This window comes from Microcebus murinus, chromosome 4 (genome assembly GCF_040939455.1).
Source record: "Microcebus murinus isolate Inina chromosome 4, M.murinus_Inina_mat1.0, whole genome shotgun sequence".
Classification (NCBI taxonomy): Eukaryota; Metazoa; Chordata; class Mammalia; order Primates; family Cheirogaleidae; genus Microcebus; species Microcebus murinus.
The window spans coordinates 97,720,405-97,743,259 of record NC_134107.1 but is presented as its reverse complement, the minus strand read 5'-3'; the positions used below and the strand labels follow the sequence as shown (position 1 = coordinate 97,743,259).

General features: G+C 54.7%; 2 protein-coding genes across 2 annotated transcripts; both read right to left on the bottom strand.

Moving 5' to 3' along the window:
• Nucleotides 1-15: 15 nt before the first annotated feature.
• On the bottom strand, nucleotides 16-5,078 carry NHERF4 (NHERF family PDZ scaffold protein 4). Its single transcript, XM_076001418.1, has 12 exons — nucleotides 5,058-5,078; nucleotides 4,700-4,734; nucleotides 3,705-3,779; nucleotides 3,495-3,568; nucleotides 2,999-3,210; nucleotides 2,551-2,740; nucleotides 2,317-2,453; nucleotides 1,859-2,063; nucleotides 1,458-1,654; nucleotides 1,144-1,371; nucleotides 805-1,005; nucleotides 16-557 (listed from the first exon to the last, which is right to left on the bottom strand). Exons 1-12 carry the CDS (start codon nucleotides 5,076-5,078, stop codon nucleotides 528-530), a joined length of 1,605 nt encoding a protein of 534 aa, XP_075857533.1. The 3' UTR covers nucleotides 16-527.
• NLRX1 (NLR family member X1) lies at nucleotides 4,657-18,684 on the bottom strand. The gene is made up of 10 exons (XM_012773537.3): nucleotides 18,467-18,684; nucleotides 16,478-16,602; nucleotides 15,183-15,252; nucleotides 14,706-14,794; nucleotides 13,234-13,853; nucleotides 12,001-12,822; nucleotides 7,686-8,281; nucleotides 7,334-7,420; nucleotides 6,302-6,553; nucleotides 4,657-5,551 (listed from the first exon to the last, which is right to left on the bottom strand). Exons 2-10 carry the CDS (start codon nucleotides 16,545-16,547, stop codon nucleotides 5,230-5,232), a joined length of 2,928 nt encoding a protein of 975 aa, XP_012628991.2. The 5' UTR covers nucleotides 16,548-16,602; nucleotides 18,467-18,684; the 3' UTR covers nucleotides 4,657-5,229.
• Nucleotides 18,685-22,855: the final 4,171 nt, after the last annotated feature.

The window sequence follows — 22,855 nt, the reverse complement described above, 5'->3', positions numbered from 1 at the left end:
ACGCAGGCAGCCAGATTTATGGGGAATGGCCGTTTCTATTACAAATTCAACAGTGACCAGGCACCACCCTGACAATCCCAAAATGCCTACAGAGGGAAGGTATAGCTGGTTTCCAAATTCTTGCATTGCATTCAAAGATCCTGGAGTCATACATAAGGCAAAGCCCAGATGGCTACAATCCTCTGTCAGGGTGGGGAAGCTGCAGCCTAAAGGCAAAAAAAAAAAAAAAAAAAAAAAAAAAAAAAATCCTAGCATGCCCCACAGCCCACAACTTCACCTTGGGGCATAGCTCTCCAATGCTCCCTTATGACATCTCTTGGGTCCTGGGCTCCCTCATGGGCCTGAGACCTCTGACCACACCCTCTTCTGGGAGGCAGGTCATGGGGAGGGAGGGAGGCCATGGGCAACACTGTGACCGGTGGTGTCTGAGTCCTAGGGCTCCAGCCCTCTAGCTTGGAGAGAGCATCTCAGGCTGGAGAGTGAAGACAGGAAAGCCAGCGGGTTGAACTGTGCCAAGCAGGGGCACTTTACAGCAGTTCTGAGGCCAGAGCCTGATCCTATGCAGAGACAGAAGGGAGAAGGTCATTCTAGGACCAGAAGAGTTCCTTTTCCCTGCCCCTCCCTTCCCTGGAATGTCCACGGATGGGGATTGTGTCCCCACGGGTCCTTCTGTCCCCACCTACCATGACCCAACCTGCGTATCCCACACTGCACCCTGCAGCCTTCCTGCCCTCTCTTCCTTCTTTCTGGCTCCTCTCTGCCTTCTCTGGCTCCTCAGAGTGGCACCAGTTTCTTCTCCCTCACCTCTCCAGAGCCTGGGGGAATCCAGGCTTCCCAGCCCTGCCGGGACCTGGCTGCTAGCTTCAGGCAGAGGGGTGGCTCGGCCTCAGCCAGCTGCTGAAGCCTTTCCAGGTCATAATCTTCACCCACAGGATCCCCGTTCACCTCCAGAATCACGTCTCCCACTTGCAGCCCTGCCCGGGCAGCTGAGCCACCTGGAGTCACCTGGTGATGGGGGGATGCAGAACATGGAACACCATGGAAAAGCTTGCTGGGCACTCTAAAGCTCTGGGTGCAAGGCAGAGGAAGACTGATCAGGAGGCAAGTGACGCAAAGGACCCAAGGTCCTTGGGCATCAGTCACCTGGGAGACGAAGAGATGAGTCCCCATGGCCACACAGCTGAGTCGGAAGCCATAGCTGCCGCCAGGCCCAGGGTACAGGATGCACTGGTGGGAGCCCAGAGAGCCAGGACATTCAGCTGTGTCTGCAAGTTGTGGGTCTGCAGTCTCAATCAGAGAGGCTGAGCAGGTGTCGTGGGGAGAGGCAGGAGTCACTGTGCTCTCCAAAAAGAGGAGTGGGGACAGGCGAACCTGGGAGGAGGCAGGAAAAGCAAACCTGTTGTAGCTGAGCCCCACTCCACCCCTGCCCCGCCACGCCCCTGCCCCACAGTACACACCATGCTGAAGAATCGGTCAGCCTCAGGGTCGACGACAATCAGGGAGACATGGGAGCCCTGCGCCCGGATCCTGGACACTGTTTCCTCGTGGCCTAGCCCTTCCATGCTCTCCCCAGCCACAGCCACCAGTCGGTCCCCAGCCTGCATCCCAGCCTTCTCGGCTGGCTGTCCAGGGTCCACCTCCCGCAGGAACTGCCCTGGGACATAGATACCCTCACTGTTCCTCCCCGGCTTACCCCAGTGCTGTCTCAGGCCCCTGGGGGCCTGACCCTGGGGGTGCAGGAGAAGACCCGGGGCCTGGGCTCAGACAGGTATACCTCTTATGTGCGCTGAGAGGTGTATACTCTGTGTGCCCACCCCGACGCCCACCTTCCCTACCCACCCACAGGGCTCTCACTTACCAGGGTGACCATCAAGGCCCTTCTCCTCCCGGAGCAGGAACCCAAAGCCCTGGGGCCCTTTCTCTAGGTGCAGACAGCGGGGCTTGGTTGGCAGTGCCCAGCCCTCTGCCAGGGGTGCAGCCAGGGGCATTCCCAGCTGGCGACACTGTTCCTCCACCTCTGGCCCTGCCACCAGCAAGGTCACTTGCTCTCCACTCTGCCAAAGCTGTGGGGACCCAGCAGGGCATCAGCATCAACTAGCAGGGTAGGGAGGGAAGAGGCAGGCAGCTCCTCCCCCCAGGCAGGAGAATGAGGCACTAAGCAGGGGGCTGGTGCGCAGTGCAAAGGGAACAGTGGTGACAGGACAGAAGTAGGAGATCAGATCAGGAGAGTAGGTGCTGGGGAAGGAGTCTACTTCCTGAGGCGGGGCCAGGCCCAGACTGGGGGTGGGGGTATGCGTGGGGAAACAGGCAGCATACCTTCCTGGTGAGTTGTTTGTAAGTGAGCTTGTCCACACTGACCCCATTCACTTCCAGCAGTCGGGCCCCAGGGGGCACCCCTGCCCGCTCAGCTGCTCCTCCAGTACTTAGCACCAACCAGAAAGGAGCCTGATTACCTGGAAGCGAGAAAAAAAAGCAAGTTCCAGTCTGCTGCCTGCCTGGAACAGGGACTGAGACCCCCTCCTCACCACCCATCCAAACCTCTAAGCTCACCATGGGTGACACTGAAGCCAAAGCCACTCTCATCTTTCACTATGTGGCAGAGCCGGGGCCGCACCCCGGGGCCTAGGGTAGGGCAGAGGTGGGCACTGTCGCCGTGCTGAGCTCTGGCCACATCATGCACATGCCCCGCCAAGACTGTCAGCAACACCCGAGGACCGCTGGCCCGGATGCGGCGTACCACCTACACACATGGGGGAGAGGTTTGGGCTGGCCCCTCTTGCCAGCCTCTAGGACCTTCCTGGAACCCATGTTCTTTGCCATGAGAACCAGCTCTCTAGATGCTCTCCCCAACCCTTCTTACCCAGGCACTCCTAAATGTGGGGGGAACAAGGCTTGCACCCTGCCGCCATAGTGCCCAGGGAGGTACCCAGCCCACTTCTGTCCCTGAAGTGCTGTGGAATACTCTTCTGTCCCACAGGGAGTCCCGGCCCAGCCTTACCACCGCATAGTCTTCGTGTTCCACGACATCACTGTTCACCCCCAGGATCCGGTCTCCTTCCCGGAGACCCTGGCGCTGGGCAGAGGTGCCTGGCTCCACCCTGCACACCACATGCCCAGCCCTGCCCCGCTCCTGCTGCAGGTGGAAGCCAAAACCCTTGCCCTCCTCTTTGCTCAGCAGACAGAAGTGAGGCCGCTCCAGGCTCCAGGGGTCTGGAGGGGGAGGAGAGACGGCATGGCCCAAGCACAGGTCCACCGTGTGACTGGCAAACCTTGAGTCCTGACAGGGCACTGGGTGCTTCCACCCAGTCAGGTGTTGGGCGGCAGGGTGAACACTGTCAGAAGGAAACACCCAGCCCCTCCTCTCTCCACAGTCACTCCCAACCAAGGCTGTCATCAGAGGGAGACCGAGTGAGTGGTTACCAAGGAGATGGGAGGCTGTGTGGAGCTGTGGCGTATCCAGGGAAAGGGAATGGTTGCCAGGGGGAGGGGGTTACCAGAGGGGTCTTGGTCTTCCGCCAAGGAGAGGACAGGATTATCAATGCCCAGCTTAGGGTTAAACTTAAACTTCCTGCAAGGAGGCAGAAGCAGCAGGTGGATACTGACAGCTGGACTTGGGTCCCCCTCTACTTTAGGTGCGAATGGCAGTACAGAGCTTCCCCCCTCCGACCCCTTCCTCCCCTTGCTCCAACCCCAATGGCACTTACGGAGTTAACGAGGCTGCGTCTGGAAGATCTACTGCGCAAAGAAGTGGGTGAGAGGAGGAGAGGTACAGTCTTCCCCTGCCCCCCCACCCCCGATGCCTCTTCCATGGTCATAAACTGAAAAGACTCGGGGGAGCCCCCAAACCCAGACCCCACTCGGTTATGCTTTAAAGGGGTCTTGCTTCTCACTGACACACACACAGGATATTGTGTGCTCCCCTTCCCGCCCCTCCCTCTAAGTCTTAGGCACATAAATCTGAGCATATCTGTACAGGGTGTGGTGTAGACCAGGAAGACAGACATATCAACTCACGTCTCTTCTCCTAACTTCTATTTGCCTCAGGGCTTCAAGCTCCAACATTAAGTATGTCCTGGTCCCAAAGCCTCACCCTCCAAATTTGTCCCCTGACTGCCCCTGGTCCCCTCCAGAGAATTTTTCCCGGCCTCCTACCTGCAGCTGCCTTCATAGCTGGATCAGCCACCCAGTGCTCAGAGGAGGGACAAGGTCCATCCCAAGGAGCTCACCTACCCCCTCCCAAGTCCCGCCTCCTTGAAGACACTGTTGTGGAAGCAATGGGGTAATGGTTAACGGGAGAGTGAGAGTCTTATGCTCTGGGCAAGCGTGCAGGTTCCTCCTGCCCCCATTCCTGGGCGCCAACCTTTTCTGGAGACCCAGCAGCTGACCCAGCTGACCCTCTACACAGAGAAAGGCAGATTGCTAGTCACTGTCATCCTAAGCTTGGGGGCTCAGTATGAAAAGGGTGATAGGAGCTCCATGGCCCAGCATGGCCAACCTCCATCCCAATGTCTTGTTCATGGGCCCCTCCAGCCCCCACCTCCTCTGAACCTAGTGCCTAAGAGCCACTTGCAACAGAATGTGGTCAGTAGTTTAACCAGAATGACCAGGAACAATGCCCTTTCTTGGAAGCACCAGGCAAGGAAGAGAAGGCCACAGTAGCGGGGAGACACACAGGTTTTAATAGCAGCAAGTCAGGTACATCTGTCCAGAGGTGCCACTGAGCCACTGGTACCGCTGTGGTAAAGGGGACAGGAGGGCAAGGAGAAAGCACCAATGTGAGGCATCCTCTGTGTCCACAGGTAAGCACAGGGCAGGAGGGGAGGGCCCTCCAACACATCTGAATGGTGACATCCCTAGCATGGGAAGTGTGCCCCTTGGTGGAACAATCAGAGGCTCCTTGAGAGGAGGAAGAGGCAAGATTGGTGGTGGTGCCACAGGGCAATCTGGCCACCCAAATGCCACATCCTTTGGTCCTTCTAGCCGAAGGGAGGGGAAGCATGTTCCACCTCCGAGCCTGAAGCATCAATTCACCATCTTTGACCCCAGAAACTCCAGACTTGGGGGTACTGGTTGGACATGCCCCAGGAGGGCACCTGGCACAGCTGTGCCCGTTCCTTTGCCTCTAGGCCTAAAGGGATCTTTCTAGAAAGGGTAGTGCAAGCCAGGAGGCCCCAGAGGGAAGGGTTTTGCAGCCAGTGGTCACACAGCTAGGTGCCTGCTGCTACCGTCTCAGCTTCTAGGGCCTCCTAGCTGCTCCAGGAGGGCCCTGACCTCGCCCTCCACTCGCAGCAGCTGGGCCTTGCGCCAAGGGTTAAGGGTGGCACCCCGGCTGTCTTCCAGATCCCGCAGCAGCAGCTCCAGGTGGCGCTGGACTCGGGCCCGATCCCAGCTGTGGAGGTTCCGCTGGACTTCACCGAGGATCACGGACCAGTACTCAGACACTGCTGCCCCCTCTGTCAGCGACGCCACGACCCGAGCACCGCCTTCAGTGGCGCTCCCCAAGTCCCGCAGGACCCGGCGGCCCTCTGAGCTCAGCTCATTGAAGTAGAGACTGGCAGGAGAGAGAAAGTAGGTGCCATTCAGCAGGACTCTGAGAAGGAGGACCCCAGGGTAGATGGCCAGAAGGTCAGGAGGGCTCACAACTCGCCTCTTGCCTGCGGGACACGTGGGGTAAGTGTCTGCAGTAGGCCAGAGATGGAGGGTGGCGGCCACTGGGAGGTTGGCACTGACACTAGCATTCAGTGGCACCAGGGATAGTAGGCCTCGGGGAAAAATGATCGTAGAGAAGGAATCAGGGCAGGGAAGGGCCAGTCACAGAGGTGGCGGGTTGGCTCAGAAGTGGGTTGATAAGGATCCATCAAAAGCCAGGAATGGGCCGGGCGCGGTGGCTCATGTCTGTAATCCTAGCTCTCTGGGAGGCCGAGGCGGGCGGATCGTTTGAGCTCAGAAGTTTGAAACCAACCTGAGCAAGAGCGAGACCCCGTCTCTACTATGAAAAAATTAGCCATGCATGGTGGCACATGCCTGTAGTCCCAGCTACTCTGGAGGCGGAGGCAGTAGGATTGTTTGAGCCCAGGAGTTTGAGTTGCTGTGAGCTAGGCTGACGCTACAGCACTCACTCTAGCCTGGGCAACAAAGCGAGACTCTGTCTCAAACAAACAAATAAACAAAAAAGCCAAGAATGGAGGACAGGCGCCAGGCCCAGGCTCCGGCCCGGACGCACTCCCTAGGGTAGGGAGAGCACAGTGGAGAGGGAAGGAGACTGAAGGGCTGGGACAAGGGGATTGGGGACAGGACTCACTGTAACAGTTCTAGGGAAGGGTGTTCCCGGGCAGCCCGGGCCAGGGCCAGGGCCGCCGTGTCACCAGCACCGTTGTAGGCCACGTTCAGCTCCTGCAGCTGCCGGTTGCGGTCCAGCTGGGCAGCCAGCAGCTCCAGGCCCTCGTCCCCAAGGCCCGTGTGCAGCAGGGACAGGTGTGTCAGCGAGGTGTTTCCCGCCAGCCCCTCCACCAGCAGGGCGACACCGGCGGCAGTCAGCGGGTTATTGGACAGCCTGTGACCACAGGCAACCCAACGTTAGGGGGGCCGTTGCAGAGGCCCTGTGCTGGGTGTTAGGACTTGGGCCAAAGGGGGCACAGCCTGGGGCAGGACAGAGCTGGCACACAGAATGCAGGCCCAGGAGGAGGGGATGGAGAAACGGGGGTGTCGCGCCCCAGGAGGAGGAAGAGTGAGGGAGAGCTGGCTTCTTCCCACCTCTCCCTTCCTCCCTTCTCCGTTTCTCCATGTCCCCTTCCTCCCTTCACTGTTACTATTTCCCTCCTTCTGCCCCTCCAGCCTCTGCTTCTCCCTCCCTTTCCCTGACCCCCATCCTTTCCCTGATTCTTTGTTTCTCTCTCCTCATTCATCTTCCTGTATTCCAACTAGGACTGGAAGCCAGCCACCTGGGCTCCTGGCACATCAGCCAACGTGCAGGGAGCACCCACTGAGTGCCTGGCATCAGGGTCATTCTCCTGAGCTGCAGGAGACTCCTAGGAGGGGATCAGTGGCACTGTTACCAGGCAACTGGTACCATTCACCCTCTCCCTCCGCCTACCCCTGACTGATTTTAGCCACATGAGAGGCTTTCTTAGCATCTATCACAGGTGGCATCTTTCCCCTGCCCTGCTGCTTATAATGGATCCTGATGGGGCACGACAGGGCCTAGACGCCCCCTTGACTATACCACGGGTGGGCCTGTGCCAGGAATGCTGTGAGGCAGGGAGCTCACCCTTGACCTTAGCTGGCCACCAGGATGGCCAAGTTCTCCCTCCCACGCCCCTCCCAGGGCACTCACCGCAGAGTGGTAATTTGGCACTGGTCATGCAACAGCAGATCTCGGAGGTCCCTGCAGGCCTCGGGGCCCAGGCTGTTGAGTTGCAAGCTGGAGCAGAAGGTGGCCGGAGGGGAGGTGAGAAGGCAAGGAAGGACCCAGCATGGAGGGGGCCCATGTACTGTGCCCTTTCTCATGAGTCTGCATCTTGCAATCCACACCTACCCTCCCTTCTTTCATCACTCCTGTCACCTCCACCCACACCAGACTTCCTACCATGCCCTGGTCCTTGGTACCTCTGGTTTCCCTTCTCTTCCCACCTCTTCACCTCCAAGCCCCTCCCTCTTCATGCCTGTGCATGAGGACAGGTCCTCACCCCAGCTTCCGGGCTCGCAGAAAGACAGGCATGAGTGTGCGCAGTCCAGCGGGGTCCAACTGGCAGGAGGCCAAGTTCACTTCGTCCAGGGCGTGCCTTCCACTTCCCAGCACAGCCGCCACCACTGTGCATTTGAGGGGGGTCATGCGCACACCCGCCAGGTTGAGCTGGCGTAGGGAGCTGAGCACCTCAGCCGAGAAGCGCTGGTTCTGGAACTCATAGTGGAAGAACAAGTGGTCAAGGAGCTCCGAGGGGGGCAGCACCTGCCGGCCCAGCTTGCCCAGCTTCTTCTTGATGGCCTGGGCATTCTCCACGGCGTCCAGGTTCTTGATGGGGCAGCCGAGCTGAGCCAGCACGGCCCGGTTGTGGGCAGAGAGAAGTCCCCCCATGAATATAGGAAAGAGCTCAAAGACTTCATCCTCGGGGGGCTCATCTGGGTGGCGCCGGGGGCCCTCCACACCCAGGATACTGGCACCCATCTGGTCCAGAACATCGTCATTGTAGTAGTCTTCCTCTCGGAACATCTCCAGCATGATGGCCTGGGCTACCGCCTCCCGGCTCTTACTCACCACGCGCCCATACACTCTCGGAACCACCTGGGAAAGAAGCAGGGGAGGGTCACTGTGGCCTCGTGTACTTGGTCAGCCTTTGAGGCTGAGCCTAACATATGCCCTTGTGACCGCTCCAGCCTCATGGTCTCCCTTTGTACTCAAAACGCAATCTAGGCCGGGCGTGGTGGCTCACGCCTGTAATCCCAGCACTCTGGGAGGCCGAGGCGGGCAGATTGCTCAAGGTCAGGAGTTCAAAACCAGCCTGAGCGAGACCCCGTCTCTACCATAAAAATAGAAAGAAATTAATTGGCCAACTAATATATATATAATATAAAAATCAGCCGGGCATGGTGGTGCATGCCTGTAGTCCCAGCTACTCGGGAGGCTGAGGCAGGAGGATCGCTTGAGCCCAGGAGTTTGAGGTTGCTGTGAGCTAGGCTGACGCCACGGCACTCACTCTAGCCTAGGCAAGAAAGCGAGACTCTGTCTCAAAAAAAACCAAAAAAAAAAAACAGGCCGGGCGCTGTGGCTCACGCCTGTAATCCTAGCTCTTGGGAGGCCGAGGCGGGCGGATTGCTCAAGGTCAGGAGTTCAAAACCAGCCTGAGCAAGAGCGAGACCCCGTCTCTACTATAAATAGAAAGAAATTAATTGGCCAACTGATATATATATAAAAAAAAAAATTAGCCGGGCATGGTGGCGCATGCCTGTAGTCCCAGCTACCTGGGAGGCTGAGGCAGAAGGATCACTCGAGCCCAGGAGTTTGAGGTTGCTGTGAGCTAGGCTGACGCCACGGCACTCACTCTAGCCTGGGCAACAAAGTGAGACTCTGTCTCAAAAAAAAAAAAAAAAAACAAACAAAAAAACCCACAATCTGTCTAATCACACTACTCCCTGCTGCAACACCTTCCATGGCTCCCTATTGCCCGTATGGCAACCTCCAAACATTTAGCCTGGAATGTGAAACTTTTTAGAATCTGACCCAAATCTGACTTCTCTAGGGTCATCTCTCAACCCTTATCTCATGCACTCCAGACTTCAGAACTTCTTTCTTTTTCCTAAACACTCCATGCATTTTCAAGTACAGGAAGTGGTGGGAAGAAATAAGCATATATCATGCGCTTAGAATGGGACCAGACTAGGTGTTACAAACACATCACTGCCTTCGACATCCTCATCATCATCATGGCAGCTACGACTGATGCTGCTTCAAGGCCCTGCATGACCTAGCCCCTGCCAACCGTGCACCTTCATCACAGTTTCTTGTCCCCCTTGCTACGCTCCTGCCCTTTCGGCTTCTCTCATCTTCTTGACAGTGCCAAGGTTTCACCTCCTTCAAAGCCTCCATGAAGCTGTTTCCTCCCAGGGTGTTTTCCCCCCAGTTCTTCTCCTGGCTAACCCTATGGGGATCAGACTACATGCCCTTCCACAAAGAGGCTTTTCTGACACCTCAAAACCAGATACCCGGCCTGGGCATGGTGGTTCACGCCTGTAATCCTAGCACTCTGGGAGGCCGAGGTGGGAGGATCACTTGAGGGCAGGAGTTTGAGACCAGCCTCAGCAAGAATGAGACCCCATCTCTACTAAAAATAGACAAAAATCAGCCATCATGGTGGCACATGGCATGGTGGCTACTCAGGAGGCTGAGGCAGGATTGCTTGAACCCAGGAGTTTGAGGTTGCTGTGAGCTAGGCTGATGCCATGGCACTCTAAACCAGGCAACAGAGTGAGACTCTGTCTAAAAAAAAAAAAAAAAAAAAAAAAAAAAAGAACAGACTTTCCCATTACATACCTTCATAGCACCTGAAACTTTTCTTCTCGCCATCTGCCATAATTTTTTTTTTTTTTTTTTTTTGAGACAGAGTCTTGCTTTGTTGCCCAGGCTAGAGTGAGTGCCGTGGCGTCAGCCTAGCTCACAGCAACCTCAAACTCCTGGGCTCAAACAATCCTCCTGCCTCAGCTCCCCGAATAGCTGGGACTACAGGCATGCATGTGCCACCACACCCGGCTAATTTTTTCTATATATATTAGTTGGCCAATTAATTTCTTTCTATTTTTAGTAGAGACGGGGTCTCGCTCTTGCTGAGGCTGGTTTTGAACTCCTGACCTCAAGCAATCCACCCACCTCGGCCTCCCAGAGTGCTGGGATTACAGGCGTGAGCCACCGCGCCCGGCCCATAATTTTTCATTACACAGTTACACTGACATTTTTGTGTTCAGACTATAAGATCGGAAAGGGCAGAACCCTGCAGTTTTGTTAACTGACTTCCTCAGAATCCAACACACTGCCCAGCACACCACAGGCACTCAAGTATTTCACAAAGAAATGAACATTTCTGCTATCTTCTCCCATCTCTGCAATGGTTCTGAAAGGAATGGAGGAAGGGCCCATTCGTCCGGCAGTGAACCATGACACTGTTTTGTGGCACCTCTTCTAATGTCTGCGGTGTTTTCCCTTTTTATTAATATAGGTGATGTTTCTGCCATGGAGGTGACAGTGCTCCTTCCCTAATGAGACCAGAAGATGTCACCCTGTGAAGCAGAGTCAATAGGATCGTGAAGAAACAGATGGGATCAGTCCTCTGGTAGGGCACCCCCTGGTGCTAACAATTCTGGTGGGCTTTCGAAATAACTGGGGGGCTTTCTGAATCCCACCAGGAGACCAGAGCAGTCCAGATACAGCAAGCACATCCTCAAGAGCAGCGGCTAAAAATATAGATACAAAAAATTAGCCGGGCATGGTGGCACATGCCTGTAGTCCCAGCTACTCGGGAGGCTGAGGCAGGAGGATCGCTTGAGCCCATGAGTTTGAGGTTGCTGTGAGCTAGGCTGATGCCACGGCACTCACTCTAGCCTGGGCAACAGAGTGAGACTCTGTCTCAAAAAAAAAATAATAATAATTAGCAGGGCCTGGTGGCGCATGCCTGTAGTCCCAGCTACTTGGGAGGCTGAGGCAGGAGGATCGCTTGAGTCCAGGAGTTTGAGGTTGCTGTGAGCTGGGCTGACACCACGGCACTAGCCCAGGCAACAGAGAGAGACTTTGTCTCAAAAAAAAAAAAGTGATCATAATAGTATTCCATTTCCAGGGTTGATGTGAAAAACAAAAGGAAGAACCTTGATAAGCGCCTGGCAGACATCAACAGAGTGGCTCCTTCCGTCCCTCAGGACTTAGCACATCCGCCCTGCCCAAAGCACAGTCCTGTGCAGTCTGGTTCCTGGAGTGGACCTCCAGCCAGGATGCGCTGTTCTAAGCCAATTACCAATGCCATTCATCCTCCTGATATAAATGAATAAAATGGCATCTGCTTTATAAATCCGTCTCTGGTGATTCTGTTAGGATGAGTCATCACTCCCAGAACCCAATCACCTCTGGGGGAACAGACACAATTGAGTTTCTGGACGACAGTCCCTGGACTACAGTGACCCCTCCCTCCCAGCAACAAAGACTAGGAGGAATGACGCAAAAAAGAAACCATTCTTAGGAATCCACATAGGATGGTTTTTAAATCCCTGAGCCTTCAGATTTCCCTCCCAGTGTCCAAGCCTTCTGCAGCCTTGTGGCCTCTCTGTCCCCATTCCTTATGCCCCATTCCCACTGACAGCCAGATTGCCCAGCCCTGGAACCAGAGCCGAGGGAAACATTCACACCCATGTAGGAAGCAGTCGTTTCCTCAGCAGAGGAACAAGAGGTGAAGAGGCAGCCGGGGTGGCGGACAGCCTGGGGTCCTGGGGAGGGAACCTGCGAGGGAGGGGCCGAGCTCTTACCTTGAGCAGGTTGAAGAGCAGAGGCAGAACCCGCAGAGGCAGCAGCTTGGCCATGATGCCCAGCACCAGGCTGACGTCCTCGCCCACACGGCCCACAAGCTCAGCCACTTCCTTGCCTACCCGCTGCAGGGTGGTCTTGTGCAAGCCCAGCACGATGTAGAGGGCGGCCAGGTACTCCTGCATGGCGGGCACGGTGAACACAAAGGTGCCTGGGTGCCCTGGCTCCACACACGGGGCCAGGAAAAACCGTAGGGCATCTCGGCGGAAAACGTGCAGCAGCTGAAACTCCTCTTCCGTCTTGATGCCAGCCTCCAGGCAGCCACGGACATCCTCTTCAGAGAAGTAGGTCTTGCGGGAGGACACCCCCTCGTAGGCCAACTTGCCCATGGTTCGGGCTGCATAGGCCATCAAGGACAGATTGGAGGGGTGGGTGCTGTCCAGTGTCTCCCCACTGAAGTTGAGGCGCAGGAAGCTGGTATAGATGCTCGTAAGGGTCTGCCCTGCAGGCGTGGGAGCGTGCAGGAAGTGCAAGGTGGCACAGACAAGCCAGCAATAGGAGGGCAGGAAGCAGGCGGCAGCAATCTGGTGGTGGCCCTCCAGGTTCCGGGAGAGCATCTGCACCAGGTTGTCACGCTGAGCTGGTGTGGCTGAGACACCTGCACCCCAACTCGCATTCCCACAGTCCGGCTGGTTGAGGCGGATTTGGAAGTAGAGCTTCTGCAGGTTGGTATCCGAGAAGCCGCAGATCTCACCATAGCGACCCACGTACTTGCTGGGGATGCGGCCAATGGCAGAGGGCCGGGTGGTCACCAGAATGCTGGCCTGGAAAGAGCATGGTTGAGGGTTGAGAAACATTTAATTAAGTGTCCTGATTGTCTCAATCCCCAGGGGGCCCCCTGAAGACTGAGAGTCCAAAGATGAAGAGAATGATGACTATAATAATTATAACTAGCAATTACTGAGCACCATTGTGATCCAGGGCACTTTGCTAAGATCTTTATACACAGCATCTCATTCGACTGGTACAACTCAAGGAGAGAAAGAATCAGAAGCTTGGGGAAGTTAGTGACTTGCCCAGAGTCACACAGCTAGGAAGTGGAGGGGCCAGGATTTGAACTAACCCAGGCCAGGGCCTGTCCTCCTACTCAATAAATATGTGGGCTGAGGACACAAAAACCCTTAGGGGGCAAGTCAAGGGGCAGCAGTGACAGGGTGGGGCAAGGGCCCACCCACCTCAGGCAGCATGTATTTGCGCAGCAGGTTGACGACAATGGCAGCTGGTGCCTCTGGTTCCTCAGGGTCACTACAAAGCCCTGTGCCTGCCAGCCGGAAGTCAAGGTTGAGGCGCTCCAAGCCGTGGAGCACAAAGAGCATCCGGGACCCGGTGGCGGCCATCAGGGGCAGGACCTTCTTCAGGGGCGTGTAGCGCTGGGCCACAAGTTGGCACAAGGAGGTTGGGGCAGGGCCCAGGGATGACAGGTCCTCACAGGAGAAGGGGATGAGCAGCTTGAAGGCTGGCAGCCGCCCAAAACACCAGTCCAGGACCATCTTGCGCACCAGCGTGCTCTTGCCTGTGCCCACTTTGCCGTATAGCACCACTGTCTGCACCGGGCGCCCACAGGCATCAGGGTCAAAGAGCTGAGACAGGGCCAGTGGGGGGAGCCCAGCAGGGGGCGGCTGATGCTCCAGGGACAGCTCAGCAGAGGGACGAAGCAGCTCATCAGGGGTGCTCTCACGGATCACGGGGTCAACATGGACCGTGTCTAGTGCAAAGGTCGGGCCAAACTGGCGCTCCTCCCTGGGCAGCCGGCTGAACCACTCCGCCAGGTTCCTGCGGTGCTGCCGAATAGCTTCTGGATGGGAAGGCAAGGACAATGGGTCAGAGATGCAGGAGCTCAGGGTCAGACAAGGTGGTGGTCAGGTCAGGCTGGGGAATCAAGACACAGCACCCAGAGATGCTGGGGCCCAGAATGGTGCTAGGCACACAGGATGCCCTCAGAAAATGCAGACTGTCTAGAAAGTTTGGAAAGCCCATGGCAGAAAGGGGGAAGCTGCCAGACAAGTAATGCCAAGCCTTGGATGACTGGTTTTGTGGTTATCTGTGTGCAGTGTTAACCTGACACCAGGCCCAAGTTTGTCAAATATAGGGATGTTAGGCCGGCCGCGGTGGCTCACACCTGTAATCCTAGCACTGGGAGGCCGAGGCAGGTGGATCGTTCAAGCTCAGGAGTTGGAGACCAGCCTGAGCAAGTGTGAGACCCCATCTCTATTATAAATAAAAAGAAATTAGCCAAACAACTAAAAATATAAAATATTAGCTGGGCGTGGTAGCAGGTGCCTATAGTCCCAGCTACTCGGGAGGCTGAGGCAGGAGGATCGCTTGAGCCCAGGAGATTGAGGTTGCTGTAAACTAGGCTGACGCCCCGGCACTCTAGCCCAGGCAACAGAGTGAGACTCTGTCTCAAAAGAAAAAAAAAAAAAAGATAGGGATGGTATGTCTCTCTTAGCACTTTGCACATAGTAGGTGTGCATTGTGTGGGTGCTGCAGGAAGGGTACATAGACCAACGGGAGGGAGGGAAAGAGGGAGGGCCCAGTGATGATGATGGCAGTGGATCCTCTACACCTCCCTCATCCTGCTTCTCCTGTCAGCCCCCTCTCCCCGCCCCAGCCCTTCCTGCACCAGGATCCCAGCCAGTCCCTTTACCCGCTGCAGAGATGCCCCCGAACAGCTTTTCCGTCTTCCCTGATGTGGGCGCACTGTCAGCTGAGCTTCCGTGGTGGCGTACAAAGGCCCTGGGAGCAAGGAGAGGGGATGAGTCCACAGGCCGTGTGTACTGCTGGACTTCTGGCTTCTGGAGATACAGGCCCGACACTGGACACCCAAGTCAAGAGTCTAGTCTGACTCTCACACCCTTCCCAGGGCCTAAGGGCTGCCCCCTAGCCCTCCAGCCCCCACTGCTGACTGCCTGCCTGGGACTCAGGCTGGCCACTGCCAGACCCCACCCACTTCCCACACCCTGCACTAACGACTCTAAGTTCCTCTCATGCCTGGGAGCTGACTCTGTATCCTCCCACTCCCAGAAGACCAAGTCCTTCCCCCAGGGGGTCCAGCTAGTCCTGACCCTTCCCAGTCCACTCTGCTGTGCCAGATGCCATCCAAGGTATGACAACCAGGCCTTACCTAGGGGGCCCAAGGGGATGCTCCCCTTTAAAGGGCCAACTCCAGTGGATCAGGAAGGGGAAACGTTCATCTATAGAGAGAAGGATGAAATAACATCTTCAGACCCCATCCACATTTTCCCACCAATATACAGACCCCACGTCAACATCAAACCCTCCATTATTTGCTCCCATACCAGCATGTACTGCCCCTTTGTAGCAGATATTATGCAAGTTTATATTTCACTGTGTGATTATTTAACTCCTTCTACCTCCATGAGAGCAGGGATCTCACCTGGTTTTGTTTACAATTATATACCTAGAACTTAACATGGGGTCTGCCACACACCAGGCACTCAGTAAACATCTGTTGAGGCCGGGCATGGTGGCTCACGCCTGTAATCCTAGCACTCTGGGAGGCCAAGGCGGGCGGATTGCTCGAGGTCAGGAGTTCAAAACCAGCCTGAGCAAGAGCGAGACCCCGTCTCTACTATAAATAGAAAGACATTAATTGGCCAACTAATATATATATATAAAAAATTAGGCCGGGCGCAGTGGCTCACGCTTGTAATCCTAGCACTCTGGGAGGCCGAGGCGGGCGGATTGCTCAAGGTCAGGAGTTCAAAACCAGCCTGAGCGAGACCCCGTCTCTACTATAAAAATAGAAAGAAATCAATTGGCCAACTAATATATATATATAAAAAAAAAATTAGCCGGGCATGGTGGCTCGTGCCTGTAGTCCCAGCAACTCGGGAGGCTGAGGCAGAAGGACTGCTTGAGCCCAGGAGTTTGAGGTTGCTGTGAGCTAGGCTGACGCCACGGCACTCACACTAGCCTAGGCAAGAAAGCGAGACTCTGTCTCAAAAAAAAAAAAAAAAAAATTAGCCGGGCATGGTGGCGCATGCCTGTAGTCCCAGCTACTTGGGAGGCTGAGGCAGAAGGATTGCTTGAGCCAGGAGATTGAGGTTGCTGTGAGCTAGGCTGACGCCATGGTACTCACTCTAGCCTAGGCAACAAAGCGAGATTCTGTCTCAAAAAAAAAAAAAAAAAAATCTGTTGAATGCTATGAAATCAGACAAGTGTTCCCGGACTTATACAGCTACAGGGGGTGCTCAGAGATCATCTAGTCCAACTCTCTTGTTTTAGGATGGGAAAGAGGAAGTTCAAGGGATGAGGTGACATGCCCAAGATCAACAGCTAGAGAACCATACAGCTGGGACTTAATGTATTTAATATCTGGATCCCGGCTCTCATGGAGGTACCATGTAGACCCTAAAGAGGAAGGGAGAGAAACAGAAACCCTTGCTTTATACTCACCTGGTGGCTGGGGTGCTCTTCCCAGACCAGAAACCCAAGAGGCCCTGGGTAAATGGTGACACCACCTCATCCTGGGAGAGAAAGTAGGGAGAGCCTGGGAGACTTAGCACCTTAGATCCTGCTCTCTGCAAGAAGAATAATGTGAATGGATCCCCACTACCACCACCCATCACCCCTCCCTCAGCCCTCCCCCAAGCCAGCCAAGGAGGGGCCTTTCTCCCAGGAGAGGATCAGCCCTTCTTCAAATGTTGGCCCTGCTGAAACCCCCGCCTGGCTTTCAGCTCTTCTCCCTTTCTAAAACCCCAGCTTGAGTGATCAATCTCATTTGATCTCCTGCCACCTTTTGCCTGTCTTCCTGAGGCTTCACAAATACCTTTCCCTGGCCAGGCACGGTGGCTCAGGCCTGTAATCCTAGCACTCTGGGAGGCCAAGGTGGGAGGATTACTCGAGGTCAGGAGTTCGAAACCAGCCTGAGCAAGAGTGAGACCCCAGCTCTACTATAAATAGAAAGAAATTAATTGGCCAACTAACATATAGAGAAAAAATTAGCCGGGCATGGTGGCACATGCCTGTAGTCCCAGCTCCTGGAGAAGCTGAGGCAGTAGGATCGCTTGAGCCCAGGAGATTGAGGTTGCTGTGAGCTAGGCTGACGCCATGGTACTCACTCTAGCTTGGGCAACAAAGCGAGACTCTGTCTCAAAATAAATAAATAAAATAAAATAAAATAAAACAAATACCTTTCCCTGAATTCCAACCTCGCAAACTGCTTTACTTTAGTGTCCTTTCTTTGCTTGGCTGTCAGCAACTCACATAGGAGTCCTGTGTTTATTATTTTCAGCAGCTTTTCTGAGCCTAGATTTTCCAGTAATAATTGCCCACTCCCCTCTGCCTTTGTTCCCTAGCTATCAGGTCCTTTTAGCTGATTATGATTTTATCTCCTCTGTGACTTGCATGTAAGCTGCCTTTGAGGCTGCCATAAATAATAAATAAATGAATGAGTGAACTTCCTACTTGACCTCTCCATATGGCTATCCTGCCACTCCTTCCAACTACACCCATGCGAAACTGAACTCATCATTTTCCTCCCCTTTTAGTTACTTTGCTGCAAATCTCCCCACCCATATGCCTTAGGCTAGAAACCTGACCTCTCTGTCCTCAAACCCTTCTTCCCCTGCTCCTCCAGGCAGCAGACACAGTCCTACCGACTCTCCCACTGCTTTGCCCTCTGGTCCCTACTGCACCACCCCTTCTGCACCATACAGGACCCCCATCTCCTCCGTGGCCTCTGCCTTCAGTCTCCTCCCATTCCAATCCCTCCTCCCGGGCACCAATCACCTCCCTAAAGTCTGAGGCTACCTATTGAGTCCATACACTGAGCCCACACATGATATTCTGAGTTTGCTCCCAGCCTGCGGCTCATTCCTCAGGCTTCTGGGATTCTCGCTCTCGCTGTCCTAAACTTGTTCATACCCTCTCCTCAGTTAGGAATGACCTTTCTCCTCTGTTAGAATCCCACCCAACGTTTTAAGAGCCTGCTCTAAGGCCTTTTGCCCTGAGACGCCTTTCCTGAGCCCTCCCAGCTCCCTCAGTAAAGCGTGCTTCTGTTTGGGCCTGGACTCCCGTGAGACCCGCGCTCGAGGCTAGGGTACACTTCGGAGGATGGGCTGCACGGGCACCTGCCTTAGCAGGCGGTGCTGACTGCGCTCAGAGCGGGAGTCCGGAGGCTGGGGAAGGAGCCCGGAAAACCGAGAAAGCTCCGGGAAACTGGCTTGGGGTTCACATCAGGGCCACTGAGTCCAGATCACCCAGGTCTCCAGGGCAGTGAGACAAGGAGGGCGCACCGCAGGAAAAGTACGGCGCAGTGTCCCACGGGTCCCGAGCTCCCCACCAAACTCGGTCCCAAACGGCTCCCGGGCCGCGGACTCCCAGCGGCGCTTGCCCAGCACCACCCCAGGGGCGGAGGGGCGGCCGAGCCAGCTAGGCCTTTACCCGGGCGGGGCGGCGGGGCGGACGCCGGCGTCTCCCGCTGGCTCCCAGAGTCCCCGGCTCGCTGGGCGCGGCGCTTCCTGCCCGCCTCCGCCCGCCTGCGCGCAGCTCGGCCGGCCCTGGCAGCGCGCGGGAGAGGACCGGCCCAGGCGCTCCGCCTGCGGGGTCCTGCGGGGAGGGAGCCGGTGCCCCAGAGCCGGCGCAGGGCGGGGACTCCTGCGCCACCCATCCCGCCGTGCCCCCGCCCCCTGCGAGGGCACGGCGCTGGGTCCTGGCCGTGCCGCCAGTACTGCCCTCTGCAGGTTCCCGAGCGCCGGTCACATCCGGTGACCTCACTAACCACTTGGCAGGCTGGTCATGTTATGCCCATTTTACAGATGAAGAAACCGAAGCTCAGGAGGGTGAAATGACTCGAGCAGGTGACCCAATTAGGCAGTGGACATTCCAGAACTGGAATCTCCAGCCTGGGTCTTCCTATCTCACCCCGGGGCCTTCCTGAGGCACCAGTCCCCATGACATCCTTCCCTCTGTACCTCTCTGCAGCCTACTTCCAAGCAGAGACCTGAGCCTAACGCCCCCTTGGGTCCTCCCTTCTGTACCTGGCCCTCTTCAGCCCCCAGACCTCTGTGTGTGGCCTCTGGTCACCGTGGTCAAGGAAGGAGAAAGAACCTGGCTGAGGGACGGCTCCTACCCTAACCTGCTCCTCCTGTCCAGCACCCAATCATGGCCTAACCCTGGGGCTTCCGGGTCCTTCAAGCCCCCACCCTCATCCCTGTGTTTCCACACAGGGCACACCCAGGGCTCATGTGGCCCAGATGGAGGAGCCACCCACCACCCACAGCCAGGGCACACCTCCATATGCAAGCACAGATGTGCTGTGTCCACAGAACAGAGGTGTGCAATAGGGAACTCACAGAGAGGCAGGCTCTCGAGCAGGGCTGACAAGAGGGTGTTATGATCTCTGCCCTCCATCCAAAGACAATGTTGATATTTCATTTTGACTATTTTTCTTTCATTGAACATGTGGAAATGGGCTAGTACTGTGCACCTCACCCCCTGGGCCAGGCCCAGCACTAGACCCTAGGCTGCCAACCAGAACAAGGCATGCCGGTACCAGACCACAGCAGCTGCCCTCTGGTGGGACCAACTTCAGAGACAGTGTTAGGAAAGCCTGGAAGAGGAAGTTACTGCCTCTGGCCGAGGAGCCAACATTTGAACTGGATATTAAAAAATAAGTCATGGCTCACGCCTGTAATCCTAGCTCTCTGGGAGGCTGAGGCGGGCGGATTGCTCGAGGTCAGGAGTTCGAAACCAGCCTGAGCAAGAGCAAGACCCCGTCTCTACTATAAAATAGAAGGAAATTAATTGGCCAACTAATATATATACAAAAAATTAGCCGGGCATGGTGGCACATGCCTGTAGTCCCAGCTAATTGGGAGGCTGAGGCAGGAGGATCGCTTGAGCCAGGAGTTTGAGGTTGCTGTGAGCTAGGCTGACGCCATGGCACTCACTCTAGCCTGGGCAACAAAGCGAGACTCTGTCTCAAAAAAAAAAAAAAAAAAAAAAAAATAAGTCAAAGAAAGGAAAGGACAGACATTCTGGGTGCAGGGAAAATGACACATTTGCATTTTAAGAGAAGTTCTTCAAGGGGAGTAGAATGGGATGGGGGAGGGGAAGTAGAGTTCCTCAGGCACCAGTCCCCAAGACACCAGTCTCAGTGGTGACATTCTGGGCCCCAGGGGACTACTCTAGCTTCACTCCACTCACCTAGTCATCCGAGGCAGATGGTCACCTGGGGGCAGCTCAGAGCAAGCTGTTTCCCTCCCGCCTCCCCTCCTCCATGGTATGACAACTATGTAGGTTTTATTTTTATTTTATTTTATTTTTTTCATTTCCAGTGAGAAGCAATGCAAGTAGGTTTTATTAATAACATTTTTTTTTAAGACAGAGTCTCTCTCTATTGCCCAGGCTAGGGTGTTGTGGCGTCAGCCCAGCTCACAGCAACCTCAAACTCCTGGGCTCAAGCTATTCTCCTGCCTCAGCCTCCTGAGTAGCCCGGACTACAGGTGCGTGCCACCACACCCGGCTAAGTTTTTCTATTTTTAGTACAGACGGGGTCTCGCTCTTGCTGAGGATGGTCTCAAACTCCTGAACTCAAGCAATCTTCACACCTCAGCCTCCCAGAGTGCTAGGATTACAGGCGTGAGCCACGGTGCTCGGCCACTTTTATTAATACATATCATTTGACTGGCCTCTTGCAGACAGAAGTACTGTGAGTCATCCTGTGGGGATGTCCTCTGTGGTCTGACCTCGGGATGGCACACCAGGTGCTTTAAGAATTACAGAGTGGAAAACTGTCTTGGTCAACTCTGCCCTCCAGCACTTTGCACAGGCCCTGACACAGAAAGGTGACTGCATTAAAGAAGATGATCTCTGAGTCCAAGCATGTTGGCACTTAGGGAGAAAAGCCCCATTTCAAACATAGTTAGATGAACAGAGTGCATTTATGCCCCAAGTCAGCAGGTTAATGGGACTGGTGAGACAAATAGCAGGTGGGTCACAGTGGCAAGAATACAGTATCTTGCTCAAGTCATTTCTCCAAGCCTTGGTTTCCTTTTCCGTTAAAGGAGGAAATGATAGTGCCCATCCTAGCAACCTCATGGGGGTGCTGCTGGAATTAAAAAAGATCTCTTTGCAAATATGTGAGCTACTCTACAAATGGTCTCTGTGCTTGAATGGCTCTTGCTGGCTCTGGAATGACTGTTGGCCTTTGTTAACTACCAAGGGAAATTATAAATGTGTGAATGTAGGTGGGTCCAGTGGCACACACCTGCAGTCCTAGCTACTTGGGGGGCTGAGGCAGGAGGATCCTTGAGCCCAGGAGTTCAAGGGTGCAGGGAGCTATGAATGTGCCACTACACTCCAGCCTGGGTGACAGAGTGAGACCCCATCTCTAAAATAAATAAACAAATATTAAAAAATAAAAATAGGGCTGGGCATGGCAGCTCACACCTGTAATCCTAGCACTCTGGGAGGCTGAGGCGGGAGGACCGTTTGAGCTCAGGAGTTTGAGACCAGCCAGCAAGAGCAAGACCCCGTCTCTACTAAAAATAGAAATAAATTATCTGGACAACTAAAAATATATAGAAAAAATTAGCCAGGCATGGTGGTGCATATCTGTAGTCCCAGCTAGTCGGGAGGCTGAGGCAGGTGGATTGCTTGAGCCCAGGAGTTGGAGGTTGCTGTGAGCTAGGCTGATGCCACGGCACTCTAGTCAGGCGACAGAGTGAGACTCTGTCTCAAAATAAATAAATAAATAAATAGGCTGGGGGGCGATGGCTCACATCTGTAATCCTAGCACTCTGAGAGGTCGAGGCAGGTGGATTGCTCAAGGTCAGGAGTTCGAAACCAACCTGAGCAAGAGTGAGATCCCATCTCTACTAAAAATATAAAGAAATTAATTGACCAACTAAAAATACATATAAAAAATTAGCCTGGCATGGTGGCATATGCCTGTAGTCCCAGCTACTCAAGAGGCTGAGGCAGAAGGATTGCTTGAGCCCAGGGGTTTGAGGTTTCTGTGAACTAGGTTGACACCACAGCACTCTAGCAGGGGCAACAGAGTAAGACTCTGCCTATAAAGAAATAAATATAAAATAAAATAAATATGTGAGTTTATAAATGTTTAACCATTTCAGGAATATTTGCATTTTAAAAGAGTAAAGATGAAAAATCATAAGAAATCCTAATGGTGGGATTTCATATCCTTTGACTTGTAAAAAGCCATCTACTGGCATCATTCCAGGGAGAAGGTGACACCCAGAGTGCCCCTTAAAATTAATTAGAATTTCAGGAGCTAGGACTCAGCCTTCTTCCCACTTCCCACTCCCACCCTAAGAACTCCCATTAGAAAAAAAGTCAGTCCATCTGCAGGCAACCATGCACTGGACCCTAGTCTAGTCAAGGGCACTTAGCTCTATATGTGGCACAACTAGGGTGTTCCAGGCCACTGGCAGGTTGATGCCAGTAGTTTCCTTCAGTATCCAAGCTTCGGGCCTAGGAGAGAAGAGGGTGAAGCAATATACTGTTTCTTGGGTCATCCTGCCAACAGCCCTCATGACCCTCTGGACACCTGCCTACCTCAAACCTCTCGCCACTAAACCATTTGCAGTCCTGTTGGGTGATGGCCTAGCCCTGGTAAGTGTGGCCCAATGGGAAAGAGGAAAAGAAAAGGGGAAAGGTAGAGTATGCCCAATTAAGTCCCTGCCATGCCATCCTAGCATGTGTCTCCAGAGTCCTTCCCATTGTCCCAATGCTTCCCATTGTCCTTCGTGACCAGTAACACGCCCCTTCCCTATAGATACAACCAAGGCCCAGTGATTCCTGAAGAGA

What these genes read in the sequence shown, in the direction of transcription:
- NHERF4 (XM_076001418.1), bottom strand. Translation starts at nt 5,078, where the DNA reads ATGTCCAACCAGTACCCCCAA. An exon ending in TGTCCAACCAGTACCCCCAA is followed by an intron (nt 4,735 to 5,057) that starts GTCTGGAGTTTC and finishes CCTTTACCACAG; the next exon opens with CGGTACCAGTGGCTCAGTGG. An exon ending in ACAAACAACTCACCAGGAAG is followed by an intron (nt 2,064 to 2,316) that starts GTATGCTGCCTG and finishes GGGTCCCCACAG; the next exon opens with CTTTGGCAGAGTGGAGAGCA.
- NLRX1 (XM_012773537.3), bottom strand. Translation starts at nt 16,547, where the DNA reads ATGAGGTGGTGTCACCATTTACCCAGGGCCTCTTGGGTTTCTGGTCTG. An exon ending in CGGGGGCATCTCTGCAGCGG is followed by an intron (nt 13,854 to 14,705) that starts GTAAAGGGACTG and finishes CTTCCCATCCAG; the next exon opens with AAGCTATTCGGCAGCACCGC. An exon ending in TGCTCTTCAACCTGCTCAAG is followed by an intron (nt 8,282 to 12,000) that starts GTAAGAGCTCGG and finishes CTTCTTTCCCAG; the next exon opens with GTGGTTCCGAGAGTGTATGG.